Source organism: Cimex lectularius, unplaced genomic scaffold, assembly GCF_000648675.2.
Source record: "Cimex lectularius strain Harlan isolate CLEC.00 unplaced genomic scaffold, Clec_2.1 scaffold150, whole genome shotgun sequence".
In the NCBI taxonomy this organism is placed as follows: domain Eukaryota; kingdom Metazoa; phylum Arthropoda; class Insecta; order Hemiptera; family Cimicidae; genus Cimex; species Cimex lectularius.
The window spans coordinates 828,694-855,766 of NW_019392717.1; the positions used below are offsets into that span (position 1 = coordinate 828,694).

Sequence of the window (27,073 nt, forward strand, 5' to 3'; positions counted from 1 at the left end):
TAAGCTTAATGAGGAGCGCTAGATAAAAAAAGAACAAAGAGAATGGAGAAGCATAATAGACCAATAATGGTCGTGGTGTGCAGGTCATAAAGAGGCTGGCTACTACATAATCTAATCTAACCAGTATCACTTGTACTGTAAGTTGTTGAACAGTACTACTTCAGCATCAAATTTTCTTTATTAACAGAACATTTTCGACATCATGACCTCTTCCATGTTAATTACATTCGAATGTCCAGTGAATGTCCCAACAATGTGACTTATTACATTATTATTAGTCTTTATCATTTTAAATTAAGTATAAATAAAAAAAAATTCTGTTCCCTTCTGTTAAAATTCTGAATTTTTTCCTGCTGTATTTTAAATGTAAGACATATTAAATGTGTCTGGGCCAATTATAACTTATTTTTGAAAATATTTTTTGTCATTGATGCCAATTTTTATCAGAATTGGTACCATTGTTAAAAAAATCTGCTAAAATGGTGAGTATCCTCTTGCTTTCAAAAATTTACTTAATTGTTCAAGCAATGTTTTGATGCTGCAGCCAAGGAAGAGTACCTTATGGTAACTAGTAGTGGATGATGTAGTTTATAACCTAACACAAAGGGTCTTGACATACAAGGGTAGATGAAGATGTTTTAATCGGGTGTGTATATACTGTGCCCTTTAAGAGCTTTTGTATGCTGTTCTGTGCTTATAGCACTCTGGTGAGTCCTAGTTCATCAAGGAACTTGATAAGTATACCCGGTTTCAGTGGTTGAATGTCTATTGTCTTCTACGGTTACACTGTACGTCCCAAAACACTTCCTTCTGTGGGCAAGTGTAGTGCCACAGTTTGTTAGTAGGTGTGTTGGTGTTTCCTCTGCTTCTTTGCAGAATCTGCACATAGCATTGTTGGGTTATGGCAATCTTCTTGAGTTGTTCATTTAGTTTGTAGTTTAGTATCCTTTAATTTTTTTTTAATGCATTCTGTTACTTCTTTCCTTCAAAAGTTTGTTAGGAGGTTCTTGGATTGTTTGTATCCAATGGGGGGTTCTATCATTTTCCTTTTATCCTTCTGTCTGAGTTGCTCATTGAGTTCCTCTGCCATAGAAGGGCTCGGGTCCTATCAGAGGTATAGCAGCCCCTCTTCTTCATACAAGGGTATTCAGATGACATTGACAAATAAACAAAAGTAAATTCAATAACATTCATTCAGTAAATTAATGTAAAACCATGAACTAAATCAATCCAAAAAGTTGCATGGTAAGTTCAAATTAGGGGACCGCGGTAGCCGAGTGGTTAGCATGAGAGACTCTCACGCCGCGGTCGTGGGTTCGATTCCCACCGTCGCCTCTGGCCCTTTTTTCACAATAACCCCCCCAAATTTGAACACACATATACGAATTGTCACATGGCTAATATGCATAGTTCATAATGCCAAAAAAAAAAAGTTCAAATTAGAAATGGAATCAGTCTCATTTTGACCTGTGCACCCTGTCCAGTACTGGTCTGTTGTCTCTATTGTTATTTGGAGCTCCTCATCAATCTTAAGACTTTTTTCCAGATTCCAAAGCTTTTTTGAGGAATGTGTATCCTTCAGGCACACGCTTTTACTCTGCCAGAAGTAGGAATCTTTACACTTATTTCCTGTCAGTTTATCTGTTGAAATTGTGAATTTCATCTGACTATATCTTAAATTTAAAGACATAGAATATCTGGGCAAATTTTCCTTTGTCAAATCTACATATTCCATGTTCCTACATATAAGGTTGGTTAGGGTGATTTTAAAATTTCTTAATAAGTTTCTCTGAGAGCTCTGACCAGGTGCCCATATTTCTAGCATCAAAATCCACCTCTGCCTGTCCATGACCAGGGCAGCTCAGATTTGTCTATTTCTTTACAGGATTCACCCTTTTGTGCTAATGAAGCCAATATGTCCAGATTGCATTGAATCAACTGTGCCCTACTACAATATCTGTTGAAATCCTGAATTTCTTTTCGTTGTCACAAAGTTTGGTTCGCAAAAAAAGTTACATTCATATAAAAATAAAAACAGCAAAAAATATCAAATTTTTTTCTAGGCTCTCATTAGGATTCATTAACAGTTCAATATAATATCTTCATCTACACCGATTGCGATCCAACATGCAAGGACTATCTGTTTGCGATCTTCATTGGCCGGTCTGAAATGTAACATTTTTTATGGATTTTTTAGGTTGGTTATCTACTGTGAGAGATTCCAATTGATTACAATTTTCCCTTTATATTCTGTTTACAAATAGGTTTCAAGGTGTATTTTTATTGACCTTTTAACATTTTTCTTAAGATGATGAATGAATAAATGAATTTTATTATTGCTACCATTACACTGGTTATTTTTTCCTCCATTGTTGTTTTATGTGCGCCAAATGTTAAAAATATTTTCTACTTTTGAGAAACCATAACCTGATAATTGAACTGGCTCTTTTGCCTCATGTTTGTTGAAATCAATATTTTTCAGATTTCCTTTGAGCCTTTAGTGTTCTACCAAAAAACCTCTAAAAATTATTGACTTTTATTATGATATACTTAATTCCCAAATTGTTTTAGGATATTTTTAGATTACCTGTGTCTGTTGTATTACCACCCTTTCAGCATTGTGGCAGCTCCTCATTCCTTATTTAACAGTTTTTTTATAACTCAGGCACAATTCTCATATCAAGCGGAATTCCTACAAGCTCTCTATATGAAGCCAAGGAGTGGCACCCTTCAATTAAGTGGACACATCAAGCAACCTTTCTCTACCTCTGGTTAGGTTCTTTTTCATAAATCTTTTATGACATGAAAGTTAAAAAAAAAAATTGTTAAATTTTTTTATTATACAACACAGTCATGCAATGAAGATTATACACACAAAAGCATGTATGCTTGTTATTATATGAATATTTGTAGATGTATCATTAGATAAATATTTGTCATAAAGCATTAGAGATTCCCCTTTCAAGACATTTTTATCTTAAATGATTCATTATACCAATTTTTATTTATACAGACCACTATCTAAAACTAACAGTCTTTTATAACTAACATTAATTTTTTTTTGTTTTTTAATAATTAGTTTTGTAACATCAACATTTTCTTCATGGCAAAATTGAATGTTCATTTGCACAGTTATAGGAAAATTTATTTATGTACAATAATAGTGGGTTGGACGTTGTAGTAAGACTGTAAAGAAATGCTAAAAGAAAATGTAAATTATATTTCATACAATTTTACATATATATAAAAAAAGAAGATCTTTTAAGTAAATTTATGGGCGGATTTTTATTTTTATTAATTAGCTTTTTCAGGACTTTATGAGAAAATTAATTGATTCATTCCCTTTCATCCAAAAGAGAAAAGTGTTTTGCTTTTAGAGTGAATATTTAAATTATTTTAGAAGCCAGCAGGGTTTTTGAAAGAAATAATTTATTCTCTAATTCCATTTTTCTCGTAAACACAGCAAAATAAAGGACAAAATGAAGGCTTAGGTTTATATTTAAGAAAATAACTTTTAAACTAAATTACTCATTGAGAATGTCTTAGGAGAGAAAATACTGTTACCACCATTGTCACACAATTCAATTTTGAAACAATTCAATTGGTCTTCACCTTATAGACATATTTTTAATATATTCTAAGTAGAAAAGATTTATAAGTAATTTAGATGATGGTTCAATAGTCTTTTTATAGATGATGAAATGCATTGTCACATGCCATTTAAAAAAATGCCTTGTGTGCTGGCTTCTAGGTTCTTATTACCTATCATTATTTTCCTGTTACAGTTACTTTATGTGCATTTACACTCAAGATACAGTGGGTTTCACCTTAAGTGGTCCCCTTTTATTTTTTTAAAATTGTTAACAATTTTTTTTGTAAACATTGAAACACATCACAACATCACAGACATGATAAAGGCAGTCTGATAAAAGAATCCATGGAGACATAGAACATTTACTACTAAAATATTTTAAGAGATCTCGTAAGAGATGGTATATAATAAATATAATCTATCTATAAACATTATAAACACATATTCTGTGTTATTAATATATAATTTATTCAGAGTTATTATCAAACGTTTTGTAATACACGATATAAATTGGTCAGTTCCAATTTACAAAGACGTTTACCCATTATATTTAAAAGCTCAGTGAAAATCACACTTAGTTGTTTTTTCATAATTTTAAATAATTTGAATATTTTCAACGCTTAAAATATAAAAAATTAAACATGTTTCAAGCCAATGTTGTATTTAGAATGTACGCATATATTTGGCCCTTTGTATTGACTCTCATTTCACTTAACTATTTAAATAGAATTGAAAATGTTAACTTGGAAACGTTAAAGGTTCTGGACAACAAATGAAAAATACTACAAATATACATCTCATGGCATAAGAAGTAAATATACAAGTTGGTTATTTGATCGAATCGATCTACTAGCATATACATAGAAATATTATATATAGTTATAAAAATAATTAACAAATAATTAATTTTTAAATAAAAGATTTAATTAAGATTCTGATAATAAAAGATGAAATCACTAGTAGGCACTTATCAGGTATTCAATATAATTCCAACATTTAGAACATCAATATTTTTTAACATATATATCCTACCTAAAAAAAATCATTAAAAGATATATTATGTATTAGATATGCGTTTAAGATAAGATATATACAAATATATATCATATATAAATATATTCCTTTAATAAATACACATATAAAAGATGTATAGGTTTCTATATAAACGTTCTGTCTGCCCTTGAAAATTATAAGTTACCAAATGCAAGAATTAGTCTTTTATAAAAAAACAAATTTTTTATGGAATGTCGAAATTGTTTTTAAGAATGGCTCATACCCCATTTTTTTTTATAAGGATAGTTATTTTATCTATTTTAATTTACACCTCAGCACCCAATAGTCCTATTGTCAAGTTGGTTTGGACAAAAAATAGTAGTAGAATAATGTTTTTCTAATAGGCCTTAGGTTAGACAGTCCGTACGTTATTAAAAATAAGTCCTAAGACAAAGATCAAAAGCAGAACTGACTTGGGAGTGAATATTTTGGCTAGGTTGTACAGAAAATTAATTACAAATTTTGTCGATTCAATTTTGCCTTTTTTTCTAACCTGCAGTCAATGTGGGAGCAGGTACATAATAAAGTAAAAAGATCCAATTTTACACTCTTTTTGGAAACTGTTGCTTATACTTTGTATTTCTTGAAATAAACCATTGGAAAATGGGATATAAACGATTGTAAACGATCATTAAAGAGTTAACAATATATGAAAAACGGACGAATGAAATTCTTAGTCCTAGTAATACTTAAAACTACTATTTTTTTTATTAAGTTGGGCGTATGAAAAGTTTTTTTAAAATTTTTTTCTCCTTTATTAAGAGAATATAATAATTACTCCACATATGGGGAAGCACTGTTTATTATTCTTTCTTTTGCATACACCAGAAATTATAATAATTTAATAAGTGTTTGTGTTTGGGTGAGTCAAGAGAGAAAATGAACTAGGCTGTTAATTGTTTGACTGGTCAATATGAATCTTTCGAAGAGTATTATTTTTCGTTGCAATTGTTTTCTCTATAAATGGTCGACGATAAGGAATTTCCAATTAAAAGTTAATTGGATGGAATCCCTCGCTGCGATTAAAACAATAAATTCTCCAAGTCATTTCTGCTTAACTCTGATTCGTTTTTGTTAATTAAAATGCCCCAATTGTCTCTAGAATTTGAGCGATTTAGAGTTCATAAACGTCACGATTGTGGTGAGGCCTCGGTGGACGATTTGCCGACGTTCTTTTCCCAGAAGTAACTTTAGTGCATTCGCGTCCGGACCTTTGGGGGCTTGTGTATGAATACATATTGTACCCTGGGATAATGTGGACCCTTACATCGCCAGAAGGCCTCGCAACTTCTCTCGTCCTCCTAGAAAAAGTGACTGTCGTTTTACAACAACAGTAATGAAACAAATTTATATAGGCGCTTCTAAAATGACGGTCTAGAATACAATAAAGGAAATTATTTACACAAGATTTACTCAGCGCGATCCATGCTAGATTGTAAAAAAGTTTCGGTGATATTGATTTGACCGAGTCAATAAAGAGAATGACGCCGAAAGGTACCCAAAAGAGAAAGAATAAACAGAAACTGTACATGTTGGTTTTCATCAAGGAATAATCCCAACCGAACGCTACTGGCGGTTTGAAACTGGGGTGGGTTCTGGCCAAACGGACTTGCATTATGGTCTTCGCGTAATAAAATGTCGTCAATAGTGCCGGCAATATAAAAAAAATACTGGCGGTCATCGCCTGGTACAGTAGGATGCCGGAAGGTCTTTTGCAGTAGCTCGGACCCACGTTGAATATCTGTTGAATGGTGACGACGATGATACTAACCGCCCAAATCGATAGGACAATGATAGTGACTCTTCTTGTAGTCAGTCTTGCATAGGTCTCTGGAGAGAGGCATAATCTCGAATAGTTCTCGGCTGCAGTCGCTGCTAAGCTCAGGACAGTCACGAGCCAAGACAGTATCGCGAGGAACCACTGTACATTGCACACCTCCGTTGCTGGGTCTAGTCCAGCAAGGATGACTATGGCAGATGCTGGCATCACGACTCCGGTGATAAGTAGATCAGCCAATGCCACGTTAACAATAAAAGTATTTCCTGAAAGTAATCAACATGAAATTAATAGTAAACACAAATTTTAAATAGTACATCGAAACAATACTCAATACAAAAACTCCAGGAAATGAAAAAGAATTCTATATATGTGGAAATATACTTCCGGATGTATATAATAATTTTCTTATTACGATTAATAAATTGCACGTTGTAAGGAGAGTCAGTTTGGGAATTGAGAACTAATTGTAACTGCTGAGGATGGTCCAATGAGCCCGAACGTCGGGATAAAGCAATATTTATGTCACAGTACAGTTGGATTTTCTTTTCTCCACAAACCATCAAAATAAAAAATAAATAAAATTAAAAAAACCGTGGAACAAACGACGATACGAATGTAATAATTATTATAGTTAAAAGGAGAAGGACGGACGATTACAAGGACCGAAGGAACAATAAAAAACCTAGACATATTCCCGGAAAAGGACTGGCAGACAATGATTTCACGATATTATAAAAGAGACTTGAAATTAGAGAAAACACACAGACCCAACACTACTAACATAGGAAGCACACCAGAATGGCCGGTAACGACCAAATTACAAAAATTATGTGATTGCTGCTAGTTCAAAAGAAAAAAGACTGTCGAGCAGAAAAATGGACTGGAACAATAACAAAACCCAGACTTATTCCACGAAAAGTCAAAGATATAGCAGACACGTGCACACCACCTCTCACAATCTTGTAAAAGAGACTTGAATTCACATAAATCACATAGACCATATATTGAACATGGAGAAATGCCGAATGATTTCACGATCTTATAAAAAAGACTTGAAATTAGAGAAAACACACAGACCCAACACTACCAACACAACTAGGAAGTACACTAGGATGATCGGTAACAACAAAATTACAAATAAATTATACAATTGCATCCCCTGTCAGAATGAATAAAGCCTAAATTTAATATGAACATTTACCATTATCTTGCGCATTTCAGCTACAAAGGTAGCAACAAAACACTAGGCCATACTCTTCCCGTCGGACCAAGGAAAAGTTAGAACTTTTTTCATGGGATCGGGTGCCACCAGTCCAGACCGCGCCCCATCAATAAACAGGAGTAAAAAACAGGCTTTTGAGTTTTCAACTTACACCTAATCTCTTAATTAATAATTTATTTTCTGAATAAAAGCCCCATTCAAGTTTTCTTTTCATTTATGTCAACGGGTTTTCCATTTAAATTTATTCCTTTTTGCTAAAATTGGCTAAAAATTTTGATGGAGTATGAAGTTTTGTCTTTCCCAGTCGGTGTATTTCCAGAGTCATTCGTGTCACGTCCCGACGGGCATTGTCGGGGAAAAGAATCGGCCCTATCAATTTCACCGCTCTCGTTTTAATCCTGCCCGGCTCTGTCAGCGTTTCCTCGATTTATCAGCGGTAATTGTTTCACCTGGCGGTCGAGGATTCGACGCTTTTCAAGTCGGACGTTTCGCTTGAAGAAAAGTTCGCCGCTTCGTATCTGTCTGGATGTCTTCTCGTTAAATAAACAACACTTTATCAGAGATGGGCTGGGAAAATAGAGAAAATATATAAGGAAGAAAAACGGCATTCATTAAACAAGCCACGTGTGCATTTTTGATAGTAGTTCCTTCGAGCAAATCGTGACAAGTATAGAAACATATAGCATAATCTGTCATTTAGAGACGGGAAAGATCTGGACTATTAAATCCATATTGATCAAAGGCGTAGCTAACACGGAAGAACCCCTCCCAAGAAGATTTTACATAACTTTTATACTGAGAATGGTTATGGAAGGATTATTAGGTAATACTTAACTACTATTATCCTTCATTTCATATTGTTAATAACATAAAGATCCGTTTTAATAAACAAAGCAAACTATATGGAATTTTTAACCAAAGTTGAATTTAACCAGGAACCGCTAGTAGACTTTTCATGATCCATACATCAAAATCTCCGGAGGCAACAAAAAGAGTCAGAACTTTATTCAGAATCCAAAATCTTAAACTTAAATTTCGATCTTTCATGGCAACACACTCTGCACCACAATCGAAAAATTTTAAATTATCACTCAGTTCTTTCACACAGAAACCAGAAAACGACTCCAATCTGTATCTCTTTCTCTTCTCCCAAGAGATTTTCATCATTCAGAAATCTAATTCATCAAAAAGAAAGCTCCAGGATATGACCTTATAACTTTTGAAATCTTTCGATTCCTCCCTAAAAAAGTAATCCTCTTCCTAACATGCCTATACAATGCTGCCCTAAGAACTACTCACTTTCTCTTACTATAAAGTTTCGCATTGTAAAAATGATCAAAAAACCCCATAAACCATTTATCTCCCGATAAGCCGATGTTTGGACAAACCTTAGAGAAGCTCCTTCTTAAAAGAATCTTTCCTTTCCTAGTAGAACAAAACCTTATCCCATCTTACCAATCTCAATCCATAAGTGCCACAGCCTAGACGCATTCTTTTCCTCTCTTGAGCAGAAACATTAATGTTCGGGTGCTTTCTTTGATAGGCTTTGATAGGGTCTGGCTGTGTTCGCTGTGGAAGCTCAAGAGCTTTCACCTGCTGTCTCTTTCACCATTATACCTGACTGACCACTTCTAAGGTCTCTGACTTCTATCCTGTTAAGGCTGAAGTCCCACATAGCAGTATGCTTAGTCCCATCCGTATACAAAGTACATTGCTGACCTCCCTATCCATCCTGACACATTGATCACAATTTTCATATGATACTGTATTTTATCCTCCAATAAAGATCCCGTCCTCTCACATCTCTACATGCTCACCTATTCGACATAGAACCTTGGCTGAAAAAGTGGAAGATAAAAATAAATGTTCACAAAAACTAACTCATAAGTTTTACCACTATACCTAAATCATATATCTCATCTTACAATTAACCACGTCCGCTACCTCAGGCTGTATATCGACAAAACTAACATGGAATCCACTTACAAGACTAAAAAAAGCAGGAACTGGCTAGACGGTACAAAGGGCTGTCACGACTTGAAGACAAACTATCAAAATTGACGATTTACAACAAATGACTGATGTATAAGATAATAAAGCCCATTTGTACTGCATCGAATTGTGGTATTCAACAAAACATTCCAAATATAGTAGCATCCAGATTTCCAAATCCAAAATCAAACGCTCTTTTTTCCTATTCAATCACACAATCCATTCATAAAACTTTAGTAGATTTTACCTCTTTTTTTAAGATGGTCCTCTATCATCACTGCGCTGATCATATAAACGTTTCCAAGGCTCCCGACAACAGAGAGACCTGCCAGCGTCAGCAGCCTTGCGACTCTGCTCCAATCCGAGGATAAAGTAACAGGGTTGATTTCCCCCCATCCATCGCTTTCGTTGAACCTATTTAATACCATTTTTTCCATCTGAAACATGAACAAATTCAATGGGGTTGCTATTGAGTCCGACAATTTTACTGTTAAACCTATAATAAACAAAAAGAAAAAAATCAGCTATAATATATGACTGTTTCATTTATTTGGAATGTTTGGATATTTTTGGTCGATTTTGTTAACCGAAAAGAAATTTAAATTGTCGTACAAATTTTTAATAAAAGAAGCCGGCCGATCCATAACGGTGTCGTTAAAAATAAATTTTCCAACGTTTGACACCAACGAGAACGGTTTTTAACCACTTGACAAATCTTGAATGTGCGCGTTGATGTGTTTATTCGCGTTGTTTCCATTATGTGATTTTATAACGCTTTTCCACCTTGTAAAGTTCAAAGCGGACTTTATTTGACGGCGTCACTCAAAGAATAATTTTAGATAAAAGGTTGCAACGGATTTTCCCCTTTACAGGATGTTTTAAAATTTTGATCACAATGAGAGGTTTAGCAATTAAAATATCTAAAATATTAACAATAAACGCCAATATAAGTTTATTAGTCATTTACTAATTAATACTATACAATATGGAAGCTTGTAATCTTATGAACAAACAAAAGTCCTTGTACATACAAATACATTCAATACTTTTGATACATGTGGTCTTCGGGGAGATCAAATTGTAATTTGAATTTATTGAAAATATTACTTTTTCCAAAAACAAAACCGTGATGGTGTTTAAATTTACATTAATGGCCTGTGAAAAAGACCATAGAGAGATGACGGACAGGGTTATAAGCAGGTCGAGGCAAGTTGTTATCTTGGTATAGTCTGGCTGAAGAAAGATAATCATTTATTACTACCAAGCTTTTGACCAAAATTAAGGTTATCATAGGGGCAAAATAATTTTAAATATGTGTACACATAGCATAATTAAGGTTTAATAAATGGTTTCATTTAACTCAGTCCCAGTATTGCAAAGAACTGTAACATTATTGAAGTCGAAAGCTTGGCAGAAACAAATAAAAAATTTTCTTCATCGAGACAATAGCAAGATCTAGATTATTTGTGAGTTAAAAAGTACATCTAACACTTCAAGCAAGATGCTGAAAAAACTATTTTTATGTCATCCTGCAGCAAACGAAAATATACAACAGTTGTTCATACAGTTTAAAGTAAATAAAGTCCTTTAACGTGAAATAAGTGCATACTTTTGTAGAACTTAAACGTTTTTCGTTTTGACTTGTAAATCTTTCCCTGAATGAATAATAAGTAAAGAAAATATGTGCAGTCAAGTGCTATTTAATTTGGGATTCTAACATTCCTGACCAGTAAGTTTTCAAAGCGCTTACTTTGGTATTTGAAGCGCCAATTGTGGCCGGCGACTTTCGAGTGGAATACCACTGCCTAACACTCTCATTTAATTCAGCATCATCGACTACTGAATTGTTAATCAAGGTTCAACTTGAATTTCTGAGGTTTCTATCATTAAAATATTCGATGTTTGTAAATGTTTAATAATAAATTAAATATAAAAACAATCCAGGTACATATATTTGAATGCTTTATAAATCAATTATTATCGTTTTCATGCACAAGGACTTTTGTAACAGCGTAGTATTAAAAAAACGCCTTCATAAATATTTGCACATCATTTCATAAGGAAGATCGCCTTGGTATGTAAGCAAAGCAGAATTTAGTGTAGCAGAATCTGAAGAAATTGATAAAAGTTACTTAAAAATTTTGTTTGTTAGACTTATTGCTCAAAGTATTTTTACGAATGGTATGCTTTGTTATAATGATACACAGAAATATTCAAGACACAAGACTCAATTTCTTTTATGCAGTATGTTTCGCATATTCTAACGGGGTCATCCCAAAAATGTTTCAACGCCATACACAAAAGAAGAAAGCAGTAACAGTAAAAAGAAAAAACATATTAGTAATATTTCAAAGATTTTTCAAGCAATTCTATTCACACGGGAAAAAGTCGTTACAGGAAATTCTATGGCAAACACAAGCACAATGGAGCAAATCAAGCACATTGAATTATTTCCGTTTTCCTTTTTGCTTTTTGAAATGTCAGGAACGATCATAAAACGAACATCACATCAATCACCAACGTACCTTCATTTTTGCACATTCTTGAATTATTTTCTTCACAACGACGCAATGGGACATATTAAACCGGGATATTTCCATTATGCCGATTTCTAAATAAAAACATAGTTATTGTTTGGATAAAACTGTTATAAAATAATTCACAATAAAATTATTGGTTACAATTTTTGAGTTTTTTTCGCTTGGTTTAAGTAAATTCAGAGATATCGGATTAACGCGACTGACAGAATAGCGAAAAATCTATTTAATTTTGAATACATTAATTCAGGATATTTCAGAAGACAAAGTACGTTTTTTCGTTCAAAACTGGACATTTTCGTTAACATGAAGCAGCAACTTAACACAAAATATATTGAAATAATTAATGCTTTTAATTAATGTGTCTTATTAGCACCGGTTGTTCAATAATTTGTTGAAGTCGTGAGGTGCGTCAAGGAAAATCAGGAAGAAAAAGACTTTTTTCATTTTTTGCGGCCGTTTCGATCTTTATTCTGGTCATCTTCAGGGCCTGGGTGAATTACGAAACATACGTTGATTGGAAAAAATAATTATAGAATACAAATGTAAATAATATAAAGGGGCGTCGGTGTCGCAACGGTTTAGGCGTTGACACGGAGCTCATCACTGTAAGGTAAAGGTCCCGGGTTCGAATCCAACGGCCGACATACTTACAAATTCACTCATTTCGTGGTCTGCTTGACCAATGGCAAAAAGGAGGGAAAATTCAAAAGGTTTATCCCAATAAAAACCTTAATTAATTGTAATATATTAATTGGTCAAGCGGACCACGAAATTAGTGAATTTAATGATTGAAAATGAAGTATACTTCACTAAAGCTCTCCGTGGCCATTTCATTTGTCGTCGAGAATCCAATCCGATTACACGACATTTGAAAAATGGCAAAAAGGAGGGAAAATTCAAAAGGTGGGGTTGAGATGGGAAGTTAGTGTCCGAGTGGATCGAGGTCACGATAGCTCAAGTGGTAGAGCAGCGGCGTATCTAGCCGAAGATCGTGGGTTCGAATCCCGCTCGTGCCATTGACTTTTTTATCTCAACTAAAAACCTTAATTAATTGTAATACTTACAATTTTTTTTTTCAAAAACACCGGCACCCTAAGGGTTTATATGATCTCTGCTGTTGTAAAACCTCGCAAATATATATGTATTGAAAAAAATATAAATTTTGAACCGAGTATTTCATACTCACATAAAGTGTTGTGCTATTCGTGCAGTGTCATATTTGTTTCGTGTGAAATGCTGCGAAATGTGAATTTGTATTGTTCTGGATAATGTATGGTGTTTAGTGACCGTTAGCCAATGATTATTTGAAAATCGTGAGGTGCGGTCTGGTGTGACGTAGGTTTTAGAAAAACAGTTTTTTTTATCGTGCCAACGTTTCGATCTTTATTGAGATCATCTTCTGGGCTCAAAGTGTTTGTTTTCCGTGTAGATGTGTCATTCTCATGTGTTGTGTTGAGAGTTCTGCCTAATAATAATTTGTATCCGCCTATGATCAAAGAAAATTTCCCAGTTTTACCGCGTTCCCCTTTCACAAGCATACAAAAACATAACAGCGAAATACAAATTTACTTTTCTAGAATAGCACCACATTTTATGTGAGTATGAAATGCTTAACTAATATAATAAGACCTCAGACAAATTATCAGAGCTTCAGACTAACCACTCTATCCACAACGACCGCAACATTCCTTTTGTCAATGAACTGATCCGTTCCCGGTTCCAAAAGTTTCACACCAACCTTTCAATCCAACAACCCTACATCTCAAACCCTTTTACACATTCCCATCCCGAGAACCCACCTCGTCGCCTTAATCGGCAATGGCTTCGACCTTCTTGCTCTTCAATCCCTCACACTTTGTGTCAGCATTGGCTGATTGCTTATGCGTATGCAACACTGACCTTAGTGTTAATGCCGTGAGAAAAAACGTTTTAAGATCTGAGATTTGTTTTGAATGTGGTAAAAAACCTACTCTAATGAATAATTTAGCTTTGGGAGGGACAAGTGGTAATCGCTCTCTCGGTTTATCCAAACAAGAACGATATTTGCCTCAACACCAGCTCTGTGTTTTCCAGACCACCAATAATTTCGATTCAATGCCGTTTTTTAAAATCTAAATTTAGTCCAATTATGCAAGGTTTGAAAATGCATTGACCAAACCTGACAGTTTAAATGTGATAATTACAGCCAAGCGTAACATTTTTTCTCGGGACATTAATGAACCAAATTTTTTTCTATGAAAAACCAACCATAAGCCACACTCAATATGCCATGGATTACAATGCAAATATTCTTCAACATTTTTTACCTACTTTTTTTGTACACAAATCAATAAAATATTTTATTGTATACTCTACAAACTTGTCCCAACGAAACATATTCTATTGTATATTACAAATTCTCCTTATTTTAATTTCTTATTCATAAAATATTAACATTGACATTTATTAGTTGTTTTAAGTTTCCCTGATTTTGGAATGAAATACTTAAGTAAATAAGTATAGCCAACAATTTTCTTCTTAACATATAAATTCACTAATTTCGTTGCCCGCTTGACCAATTAATTTATTACAATTAATTAAGGTTTTTAGTTGAGATAAAAAAGTCAATGGCCCGAGCGGGATTCGAACCCACGATCTTCGGCTTGATACGCCGCTGCTCTACCACTTGAGCTATCGTGACCTCGATCCACTCGGACACCAACTTCCTATCTCAACCGCACCTTTTGAGTGTTCCCTCCTTTTTGCCATTTTTCAAATGTCGGGTAATCGGATTGGATTTCGACGACAAATGAAATGGCCCCGGAGAGCTTTAGTGAAGTATATTTCATTTTAATTCATTAAATTCGCTAATTTCGTGGTCCGCTTGACCAATTAATTTATTACAATTAATTAATTGGACAAGCGGACCACGAAATTAGTGAATTTAATGAATTAAAATGAAAAAAATTATTTGACTTTGAGTTGAAAATAAACAAATTGTTTCTTAATTTCCTCATTCTCGTCAAAAAATAAATTATAACATTTTCAATCAATACCTCCTACTGATTGATTCTTTACACTATTATTTTGTGTTAGTTTATGAGCCAGAGCATTTGTCTTCATCTCTTTCTGGCAAAGTGCTTTCCCACCCACCTGTTTCCCATTGTGTTCAGCTCACTAAGACTTGAAATGGGGATCGTTAAAGACGAGATGTCGTTTCCATCCCGGATCCTAAACAGACGGTGTCGATCTTTTAAGAAACCCCTTTAACACGATCCAATTAACTAACTCGAGTTCGAATATAAGTCCGTCCGCCACATAAACTACAAATTTCTCAGATAAACAAAACAACTTACAAGGAAATTCGACTTTGCACTTATTACTATATAAGATTATTAGACATTACTTTATTAGTATTTTTGTGAAATTAATATTTCATGGTGCGGGTTTTATCTATTTAGCACCAAACCTCCAATCCAGTTTAACTTAAATACTGAACAAAATATATAGAAACAAATATAATTTGTAGAATACTCACTAGATAAATCAAAAAGTGCCGGATTAATACTATATTTTAACTTTCTGACGATCATTCTAACAGAAAACATCTAAAATCAAATTAAGCTCCAATATTTGATCTTATTACTCAAAAAATTCTCCAACACTTTTCCAAAAAATATTATCATATTCATTGTGTATCTATTTAAATCTGTTTTTCGTACAACGTAATTTGCTATAGCCGAATATTCCCTTTAAAAAAATTGTTCTACTTTATGTAGTCCAATAAAACTACTACCCATTATGAGTAAAATTTTAGTTTTTTATTAAAAATAATTCTTCCAATCCTGAATTCTCAAATATAATCCTCGACCATCAATTTGTTTTCACAACTATCGTTCAACTGTCCGACAGTGCCATCGCGAGGTCTTTATTTCTTCTTAGTTGAGATGGTAGAGTACTGTTCTGGGGGTTTCTTGATATAAGCCAAGCTTTCGACCGCGTGTGGCACAAGGGTCTCCTATACAAACTAAAGCGAATCCTTCCAAACACCTTGTACCTAATCCTTCGCTCCTACCTCACAGGACGATTCTTCCGAGTACGACAAGGGTCGGAGTATTCCGACTACTTTCCTGTGGAAGCGGGAGTACCGCAGGGGAGCGTACTCGGACCAATCCTGTACCTTCTCTACACTGCAGACATCCCAACCACATCCTCTACCCTCCTCGCATCCTTCGCAGACGATACAGCCGTGCTTTCCTCTAACACCGATCCTGCAATTGCTTGGGAGGAGCTCCAGGCACACGTTCAACGTATAGCCGAATGGAGCAAACTCTGGAGAATAAAAATTAATGAAAGCAAATGCTCCCAAATTACATTTACCCTCCGACACAAAACCCATCATTCAATAACTCTCAATGATATCCCAATCCCAAAAACCGATTGTGTACGCTACCTTGGGTTCTACCTCGACTCACGTTTAACCTGGAACCGACACATACAAATAAAAAGACAGGAACTGAACAGACGTTTTGGACTACTTTATAAATTACTAGGACGTACATCTAACATGTCGACAAAAAATAAACTGACAATTTACAAAGCATTACTTAAACCGATCTGGACATACGGACTAGAACTGTGGGGCACCGCTAAGCCTACCCACGTCCAACGAATACAATCCTTCCAATCTAAAGTCCTCAGAATCATTATGAACGCTCCTTTCTATGTTTCCAATTTGACTCTCCACAAAGACCTCAAAATCCCATTTGTAAATAAATTAATTCCCACCACATTCTCCAAATTCCATGACAAACTCTCCAAACACCCTAACCCATTAGCTCATTCCATGTCCAACAAAATCCATCCCTACAACCCGGTCAGAAGACTAAAGCGGAGATGGCCCCGGGACCTCCTCACCAAGGAATAGCCCTCGGAAAAATGGGAGAGCAGCGATGGCTGCACTCTCCCCTCAAGACAAAATGAACTGTGCTGTGTATATAAGTCACAAAATTACAAAATGTATAAACATATACAGATGGTAATAAAAAAAAAAAAAAAAAAAAAAAAAAAAAAAAAAAAAAAAAAAAAAAAAAAAAAAAAAAATTTCAATTGCACAACTATCAAGCCGGTTTTTCCGAGTCATCGAAGGCAATTCTTTCTCTGCATATTTTCTTGTCATGTCAGGATAACATTCTGGCCCCTACAATGTTCCAGGCGTACACACTGAAATTAGCAGACGATAAAGCGGTTCATTCTAGTAACTTCTATCCTGTCATTTCCGCTCGAAACCTCCAACAGCAATTCGCCCAAAAGAAAATAATAAAATTTAACACAGATAAATCCACACACATTACCTTCACTCTCCGTAAAAATCCCTTTTAGTCCACATAAATGATATTCCTCTCAAAACTGCGGACTTCGCAACTCATCACATACGACTGAAATGTCAAGAGGTTATAAGACAATACATAGCATTTGCAGGACTTCTTGTCAAACGTACTGATTTACCTGTAAAAATAAAAGATTGCTTTACAAGATCATAAATAAGCCGATTCGGATTTATTGACTGGAAGTGTGGAGTTCGACCAAACATTCACACATCCGCCGAATTTAAAAAGCCCAATCTTTACATCCTCCAATTTTATGTATCGAACGTAACTACACCACAGACTTAAATATTCTTTTCGTTCAAGATGAAATCTATCCTTTGGTATTTTTCCACTCTTGTTTTAAATTTTGTAAATATTTCCTGTCTTATTGTTATATGTTACCTATTTGAAGGTATTTGTAATGTACTAAACGGCGCTAACGATCAACTGTTTCGCAACTCTCACAAGTCGTGCGGGTTTAGTATATTTAAAAGAATTATGTCAATCTAGTAGCTTAAAGCAAAACAAACTTTTTAAACTCTGCTTTCCTTGTTTAAAAAAAGTACTTATTTTGATATTATGCTTATTTGATGTTTTATATTGATCCGATACATAGCAGTAGAAAATGTATTTCACTCTCTTTGTTTAATGAAAACTGAAATAAAATTTATTTATATATAACAATTCTTACCTGACAGTTATTTAGGAACCAACACATTTTACAATGAAGATATGTTAAAAGCATACTTTATTTTTTTATCGACCGCATAGATTTTCCTCAATTGAAGTCGTAATGATATCCAGTTTGTCACGAAATTAAATAAAAGACATTTACCTTGAAATTCTAACTTATCGTGTTTTCACGTGTACAGAAATTTTGATTACTATGAAAAATGATGGCTGTTAGAAAGTTATTTGATTAGAAGTTACGTTCAATGAAAATGCCATGGGAATGTCAAGGTGAAATGGCAATTTAACGCCTCATTTCCTCTCGTCCGCCAACATCATAAAAACCATTCTTCATTTAAATTAAATAATTATTTTAGTATCAAACGTTTGTTTTTATATAATCTATTATATGTAGGTTTTGTAATCGTTCTATTAAATGTGTATTCTTTTTCATAGTGTTTGTTTTATAATAGTGAAAGTTGCCTTTCAATCAAACGATTTCAAAAATATGCGTGAGGGAAGATATTGTATTTGAATATATTAGGTTTGTATTGTAAAAGTAATACACTTGAAATTCTTGTTTTCTTCTTGTTTCGACCTAAATGATATTTTCCAAAAAAAGAAACATACATTTGAGGTTCGAAAACGATTTGTTTTATGAAGACAACGAACCCTTTTGTGGTAATGGAGCTAAAATAGTTGACCTTAATGCGGTCAATTGAAAAAAGGCTTTTTTCAAATTCAAATTTTAAAATCAATCGACCCTTTAATTAATTGTCTTCTTATTATAAATTGAGCCTACTATCACATATTGTTCATCTACCTAGCCGGTATTTCCACGTCATCGAAGGCAATTGTCTGCATATTTTTCCGTCATGTTGGTTTTCCTCAGGATAGCGTTGTGGCCCTACATTATACCAGGCACAGCTGACATTTCATCACCACACATTTCTAGACGATAAAACACTTCATTATAGTAACTTTTGTCCTGTCATTTCTATTCGTAACCTCCAAGAACAACTCGCACAAAAGAAAATAATAAAATTTAACACAGACAGATCCACCCACATTACCTTCACTTTCCATAAAAAGTGCTCCTCTTTGGTCTATTTAAATGATATTTCCTTCCTAACTGCGGACAAGATGCGGTACCTCAGATTGTGCATCGACAAAAGCCTGACGTGAAATCTTCACGTACGACTGAAATGTCAAGAGTCGATATATGGCTTTTGCAGTACTTCTTGTCAAACGTGCTGATTAGCCTCTAAAAAACAAAAGATTGCTTTACAACATCATAGATAAGACGATTTGGATTTATTGACTGCAAGAGTGGAGTTCAGCCAAACATTCGCACATCCGCCGCATTTAAAAAGCCCAATCTTTACATCCTCCAATTTTATTTATCGAACGTAACTACACTATAAACTTAAATATTCTTTTCGTTCAAGATGAAATCTAACATTGGGTATTTTTCCACTCTTGTTTTTAATTTTGTATATATTTCCTGTCTCATTGTTACATGTTACCTATTTTTAAGAGGTTTGTATATATTACACAGGGTGGGCGACCAAGACCCGAGGGGTTAAATGCCTGTGTAGACTCGTATCCCATCCCTAAAAGGTCCGGGACTTGGTCGGCTCACGTGTCCTGCATAAATCTCTTGGACTTGTTCACAAACCCCAAGATTTTGGACCATTTTATCTCGGGGAGTGATTTGGTGATGTCCGCTCCTTCAACGATTTCAAATCTCGACCTAGCATACCTATCACTCTCTGCGAGGTAGTGCCTTGCCGTTTCTTCTTTTATTTCACAAAAACGGCAAGAAAGATCTGGTAGAATATACATTACGGAGACGTGTCTTCTCAGTGAGCAGTGGCCCGTCAGAATACCTATCAGCCTCCTAATTTGCTTTCTTGAGTTAGAGAAAGCCATTCGATTCTGCTGGTTTGATCACCTTAACAAAATCTTTCGATTGCCTGTGTCTGGGGGATAGATTCCACTCCTTAAGGAATTGTTTCATACCCCAATTTTTAATACTCTTTTTCGCTATGCTCATAGAGTGAGGTATTAATGGATGTGGCCCGACAAACGCAGTATTAGAGCCTTCTTTGGCCAAGCTATCCGCCTCTTCATTGCCATGGTGTCCTTTATAATACTTACCTTGTTCTCAACCTGGAAGAGATCCTATTGCTAAGATTAACAGTTTTCTCTACCAGTCTAGATGTTGACAAATCTTTTTGTAATGACCTAAGACTAGCCTGACTGTCAGAAAAAATTCTAATATCTTTTCCTTTAATTTTATTTTCCATAAGTGTTCTAAAACACACATTGATGGCCCAGATTTCCGCCTGAAAAACGGAGGTGTTATTGCCAAGAGGGGAGGAGATGATGATTCCTAATTTTAGTATGTACATTCTGCACCACTCCCTCTACCTTTGATAAGTGATCCATCTGTGTAGCAGTCTATTTTGTGATGGTCATCATCTAAACTATAATTATATTCACAAGGGGTGACTACCTGAAAGTACTTTTTCCCCGAAGGGGTTTTAATCTTTTTATCACTAACGTTTAATAATTGGCCGTTAACCTTACTAAATAGAGAGATTTTCGAGTGACCTATGCTATTGCACTTATGATTCCAGCTGCCTTCATTAATTGATCTATAGCAGCTGATTAGTGCTCTGACTTTAACCTCAATGTGAAGAGGTATTGGTTATGATTTCAAATGCTAGGGTGGGTGTAGTTGAAAATGTTCCTGTCATCATCAAACTAGTCTTTGAAATGACCTTAACTTGTTACTATTCCTTTTATTTTCTAGACCTTTCCATTTTACTAAAGCTACGAACAATAATCTAAGTAGAATAATTGCAGTATATAGCCATTTGGCTACCCATGGTTTGATGCCCCATGTTTTACCGACAATTCTCCTACATTGTACCATTGATATAGTGCCTTTCCTGTATATGTTATTGATATGACCTTTTCAATCTTCCTGTCAAGCGTCAAACCAAGGAATTTGATTGAATCACTAACTTCAATTCTATGCCCTGAAATCTAGGGTTTTTAAAATTACCTAATGTTCTTCTCCAGATAAACATTATCAATTCCAGTTTAGCTGGATTAATTGATAATATTTTATCCCAAAACCACTCATAAAGCAATCCCATGGCATTTTCCATCTGTAGTGACATAGTCAGGGGATTCCTACCTATGAGCATTATGGTACCATCATCTGAAAATAATTGACTGTAGAAACCTGAATTATTCAGAAGTTTTATTAAACTGTTTACTGTAATTAACCATAAAAGGGGTGACAGCCTCCATGAAGATGTTTGTAATGTACTGCAAATTAAAAACAAAAGTTTCTTTAATGTCTGCCTAAACGGCGCTAACGATCAACTGTTTCGCAACTCTCACAAGTCGTGCGGGTTTAGTATATTTTAAAGAAATATCTAATCTATCTTGTAGCGTAAAACAAAACAAACTTTTTAAACTTTGGTCTACTTGGTTCTGTCTAAACAAGTTCTTATTTTGATATTACGCTTATTTGATACTTTGAAAGTTTAACATTTTTAGATGAAGACATGTTAAAAGCATACTTTACTTTTCACCAACGGAGGAGATTTTAGTCAATCGAATTCATAATGATAACAAGTTTGTCACCAAATTAATTAAAACACATTTACCTTGGAATTCTGGCGGATCGTGTTGTCACGTGTATAAGGAACACAATTTGATTACTATGAAAAATTACTGATTTTAGAAAGTTATTTGATTAGACCTTGCGTTCAATGAAAATGCCATGGGAATGACAAGGTGAAATGGCAATTTAACATCTCATTTTCTCTCGTCTGCCAACATCATACAAACCATTCTTCATTTAAATTAAATATGACTTTTAATATCAAACTTTTGTATTTTTATAATCTAATAACTATAGGTTTTATAATCGTTGTTTATTTTTATTATATTATTTATTTTTTAATAGTGAAGTTGTCTTTAAATCAATCTTTAAATCTTTCATACTTCCTGGAAATGTACGGTGCGAAATATTGACGGGAAATTTTATATTTCCTTAAAAATGTTTGTAAGCATCTTTTTTTGTGTAGAAATATTATTTATGCTGATGAAACCCTGTTTTTGCAGAACGGACTGTGTAATTTAGTTTAAACAATAATTACATATATTATTTACGGGTTTTGATCGAATATCGACAAAGTAGACACTGTTATAAAGATGTTTTTCAGCATTTCATAACAGTACACACTGGACATGTTTAGACCATATTTTTAAACAATTTTTAAATAAATAAATATTACAGTTATTTAAAATACATATTTAATCAATAAAAGAATTATATATGATTTATTATGTCTATCTGGTTCCCAATCTTCCTTATGTTATAGTCTTGCGGTCTAAGTAAAAAGTACTTTTGATCGAATAAGACTCAACAATATTATTATTTTATTATAATAATCCTCAGAATATCAAACAAGAATGTTATCGGATTATAACAATGGTCGGATAGATACAAAGAAAAAAAATTAAATAAAGATCATCATTTTATTGGCAAATTGGTTACAATTTGGCAATCAATAATCATTTAATGAGACTAAGGATCGTCGACATCCGATTGGCAATACGCGGTTGACACACGGGCACCTGCTTTTGGGCCAAAGCCTGCGCATATGTATGAAGAGAAAGTTGCTCGATGTGTTCTACATAATAGAGACGTGTCATGCCTTGGCTTCATACAGAGAGCGTGTAAGCATGCCGCCATTTCAGAAAGATTAGAATAATTTTGTAATGAGAGAACAAAAGTTTAAAAAACGAGTACTTAATTAATAATGAGCCTGAAGTCACCATTGTCAAAATTTACAGTACAGTTTGTTCTCGGCGTAATAGATCAACTGCTTCTAAACTATCGTTAGTCATACGGGATGTAAGTCGTACTGGATTAGTCTATCTTGCAAAAACTTCAAATCAAGTTTAATTGTTAAAAACACAATATTTAGACAATATTATTTACAGAATTATTTAATTTTAATGTATTTACTTTTTAGAAGTTGATGCCCTAACTGGACGGCGCGGTGGGTCTACACTTTTGCAACTCTCATAAGTCGTGCGGGTTTAGCCTACAATCTATTTGTTTTAACCGAAACATTTTTTTAAAGTTTAATACAGTGAATAGTGCTTGAAATATTTTTTTTTACACAAACATTATTATAATTTTAGTTATTTGGATATAATGTTCAGATGTTCGATGAATATGGAACTTTCTTAATTGCCCGTTAGAAAAGAGACTTTAGAATTTCTCCCAAATAGGATTCCAAAAAAGGAAAAATGACGTGGCGTTTAATACGTAACAATGAATCCTGTTTTATTTCTCTGTTGATGATGTGTAACGCTTAAGTATTTTAGTGCTTCAGTGGAAATAGAAAACCTAATATTTAGTTGTCATAAAGTGCTCATCTTTACAACCTGTCTTCTTGGAAGAAACATTCCGTTTCGCTATAATGGTCAGAATCAAAAGCTATGATGTGGAAGATGTTTTCCGCATCATAACGTTACAATATCTAGGGATAAAATCAACTGTGAAGTCGTTTCTTTCTCATTCGTTATCATAGAACACCATTTTTACACGGTCGACGTGTTTTTTTTGCAAGGCTTTTTCCATTGTGTTCCACTGAAATTGGTGGAAATTAGACTTTCTACTTTTTAAGATGTAATTTCAACTCTTAAGATAAATTCTCTTTTGAGACTTTTATTATGTTTCAGTACACACAAATAAGAAAATTACTTGAGCTAATTATTAATTTTTTTAAGTAATTAATTATTAAATTTTTGCTTTGTTCAAACACAAGATTACTTAATGAAATTCAACTATAATGTTGCGATATTAAATATTTTGTATACTGTTTCATCATGTTATTCGTGACCCGGTTGCATTTCTTAAGGCGTTGCTTTAGTTTATCTATTGATTGATGTCCATTGCATGTCAGCGCGGAGAAGAGATTTTTATCTACAGCTTTAATTTTCTATTCCGTGTCCTAAAAACTTCATAATCTTTTTAATGTCCAAAGCACTGTAATATTACGATTATCCTAGATATTGTTTAAGAACAAGTCAATCATTATTATTTAAACTTATCTCTCGAAAAACATTCCCTTGACAAAATCGTCGAGAAAAGAAAATCCTTAATTTTTTTAAAGTTTAGAATTTGGATGTTTCATAGGTGGTTTTCACTGGTGACAGTGATGTGTATTGTGTACAAACATTGCAAAGGCTTTGTCTATCTCGGATTGTTATCTCAATATGCCTTCAAGTAAAAAGATAACAAGATTTTTTGAGGCTAAAAAACAACTTTACTTTTATTATCCTTTCTGTAAAATATTGTCCAACCAAATGAAGTGGTCGAACTACAAACAACAATAATAACTTATTGTTTATTAATTAGTTAATGTTTATATCAAACTATTGTTCTGTCAAAACAGATCTATTTTAATATTTCGGAATTAACTTTACCTAGTTGATTTAGAAACCTTATCGATAACTTTCTCTTGATTTTCCTCATGGAGTCTCAAGTAACTTTAAACAAACGGATTTCAATCAAAATTTGTATTATGTTTGTTTTGTTCACAGTAAGTTTTTAGTTATTATCAATCACAGTAAAAAGAAATTACAAAGTTGATATTTTCTATTAAATTAATGAATATTATATGTCACATTCTAATCGATTTCTAATAAACTAATGATCTTTAATAAAAGATAAATTTTTCTTTATTGTCATCCGATGTGTCATAAAAAATAATACCCTCATCACTAAAATTGCCAATGGGTCAGCAGTATCAGAGATCGTGACGAAATCAAAGACATGTGTTTGGTATATGGAGGTTTATGGTTCTAAAATAATATTGTTAGGGCCTTATTTGAACAAAGATATTTTTTATTTAGATTTACAAATTATAACGTAAATAATATTGGATCCAAATAGAAATAATGAATTATATCTTTTATACTGTTGATTGAATAATTTTTTAAAATCTCATAACCTTATTTTATGTAGGAATATCGGGTATTTTCCCACCCTAGCTTTGTGAATTGTATGTAAATTAGAAAGAATGTATTTAAGTATGTGTGAATGGGTTTGAGTTTAGGAACAGATTGCGTTGGGGGTTGAAACGACCCGGGAGCCAAGAAGCTGGCCGGATGAGACCGAGATCCTGCCAACACCGGGGTGGGTGATTCTCCCTGCCTTCCGGTAATTTGTGGTAAATGACAAACAATCATTCCCGATGGACTGAGAGAAGTGATTGAATCAACTCTGTACGTGTGTATACGTTTGTATATACATGTGCGGATTTGTAATTACTTATTTATATAATAAGTATCCTTATTTAAAATAACCTTGTAAATTTGGCCAAAAATGGTTCTGTAAGTGGTGTTTTAAAAAGTTAAAAAACATTGGCTATAGCAGGCGCTAGTTTGTCGATATTCGATCAACATAGATAAACAGGGGTTTGATCCGCAAAAATATTTACCTGAGGTAAATAATAACTTTTATGATTGACGAGCAAAGTGAACACTATTAGTTAAAACTAGGAACATTTCCAAGATAGCATTCTTAAATAACATTTTCCATACTTTTTCGTAGAATTTTACATTTTCAGAAAGTAAGCTGGATCTAATATTACGATTTGTAAAAATATTTACAATGCAAACTTAATATATTCAAACAAAATATCTTCCCTCCAGCTTATTTGTGATTCCATGATAGATTTGACTTTTCGAAATAAGTATGTGTAAAAATAATATCCATTTAAAGAAACAGGTATGAAAAGTAAGATCAGATTATCAGATTGTACAAATACAAGTTTAATAATTATTTAATGTAAAATAGAATAATTTGTTTCATGTTGGAAGAGGAGAGGAAATGAAGCGTTAAATTGGCATTTCACTGAATTTATATTAAATCAAATAACTTCGTAAAAGTCATATTCTTCATCGGAGTTCAACAAACTGGTTATCATTACAAATTCAATTGCTCACTCTATCACAAATGCATCAAATCTACACGGTTGATAAAAATTATCCTATTTTTTGCATACCGTTATTTTAAATAGGTAAACATCAAAAATGTGCTGTCCTTGCTTGCCTTATGGGCAAGACTTATATATAAAGAAATAATTGTATCTCTTGTGAGAATTGTGAAACTGTCGATCATTTGCGACGTAGCGCAAATCCTACCAACTCTGAAATTATAATATTAAACCAGTGATAACTAAACTAACTTTATATTCATCTTCGATTTTTTTAAATTTAACCAGGTTTTCCGTATATAAAATGTTTTATATACTCTATTTTAATCATCTCGATTTTAGATGATTTTCGTGTCGATGAGGAGGGTACTTGCATGTCCCCTTGCTTTAGAAAGATCATTTATATCTGTAGCGAGGGCATCAATTTGGTAAAATCTTTGCCTTTAGTTTGAAAAAAATTCTTGTAAGTGCTATCCTTCCAGGAGAGACTCGACAATATTTAATATAGGATGGTCGCAATCGGAGGTTTAGTAAATCTAACCCTCGCCGGGGAATATGTAGGAAAATAAATTTTTTTAGGCCTTATAAAATGAAGTTAGATTTTATAAAAATTAGTCCCGTTTATATTTGGAATATTCGTATCTAGTCAGTCTGTCACCATTTAATAACGATTTATACCAAAAATTTAACTTTTTCTAGCCGGCTAATTCATAAAATTAATTACCTCAGGATTAATTAACCCTGAGGAATATCGAGTATTCCGGCTGAGTGAGAGTGAAAGTAATTTATTGGCGAGAATGGAGCGGTATAAAATTTGCCCCGAATACTCTACGGGAGT

General features: G+C 33.6%; 1 protein-coding gene across 6 annotated transcripts in view; it reads right to left on the minus strand.

The window, feature by feature from the left end:
• Positions 1–4,687: 4,687 nt before the first annotated feature.
• Positions 4,688–27,073, minus strand: part of LOC106665288 (melatonin receptor type 1B-A-like) — a 58,975-nt gene continuing 36,589 nt past the window's right edge. For 3 of the 6 annotated variants that reach the window (XM_024226565.1, XM_014391614.2, XM_014391622.2), the window contains 2 exons: positions 9,887–10,076; positions 4,688–6,688 (listed from right to left, as the gene is read on the minus strand). In XM_024226565.1, coding sequence (XP_024082333.1) covers positions 5,760–6,688; positions 9,887–10,076 — 1,119 coding nt within the window. In that variant the 3' untranslated portion in view covers positions 4,688–5,759. Of the gene's footprint in view, positions 6,689–9,886; positions 10,077–12,164; positions 12,251–17,512; positions 17,667–27,073 lie in introns of all 6 variants that reach the window. The other 3 variants (XM_024226563.1, XM_024226564.1, XM_024226566.1) reach the window with 2 other exon arrangements.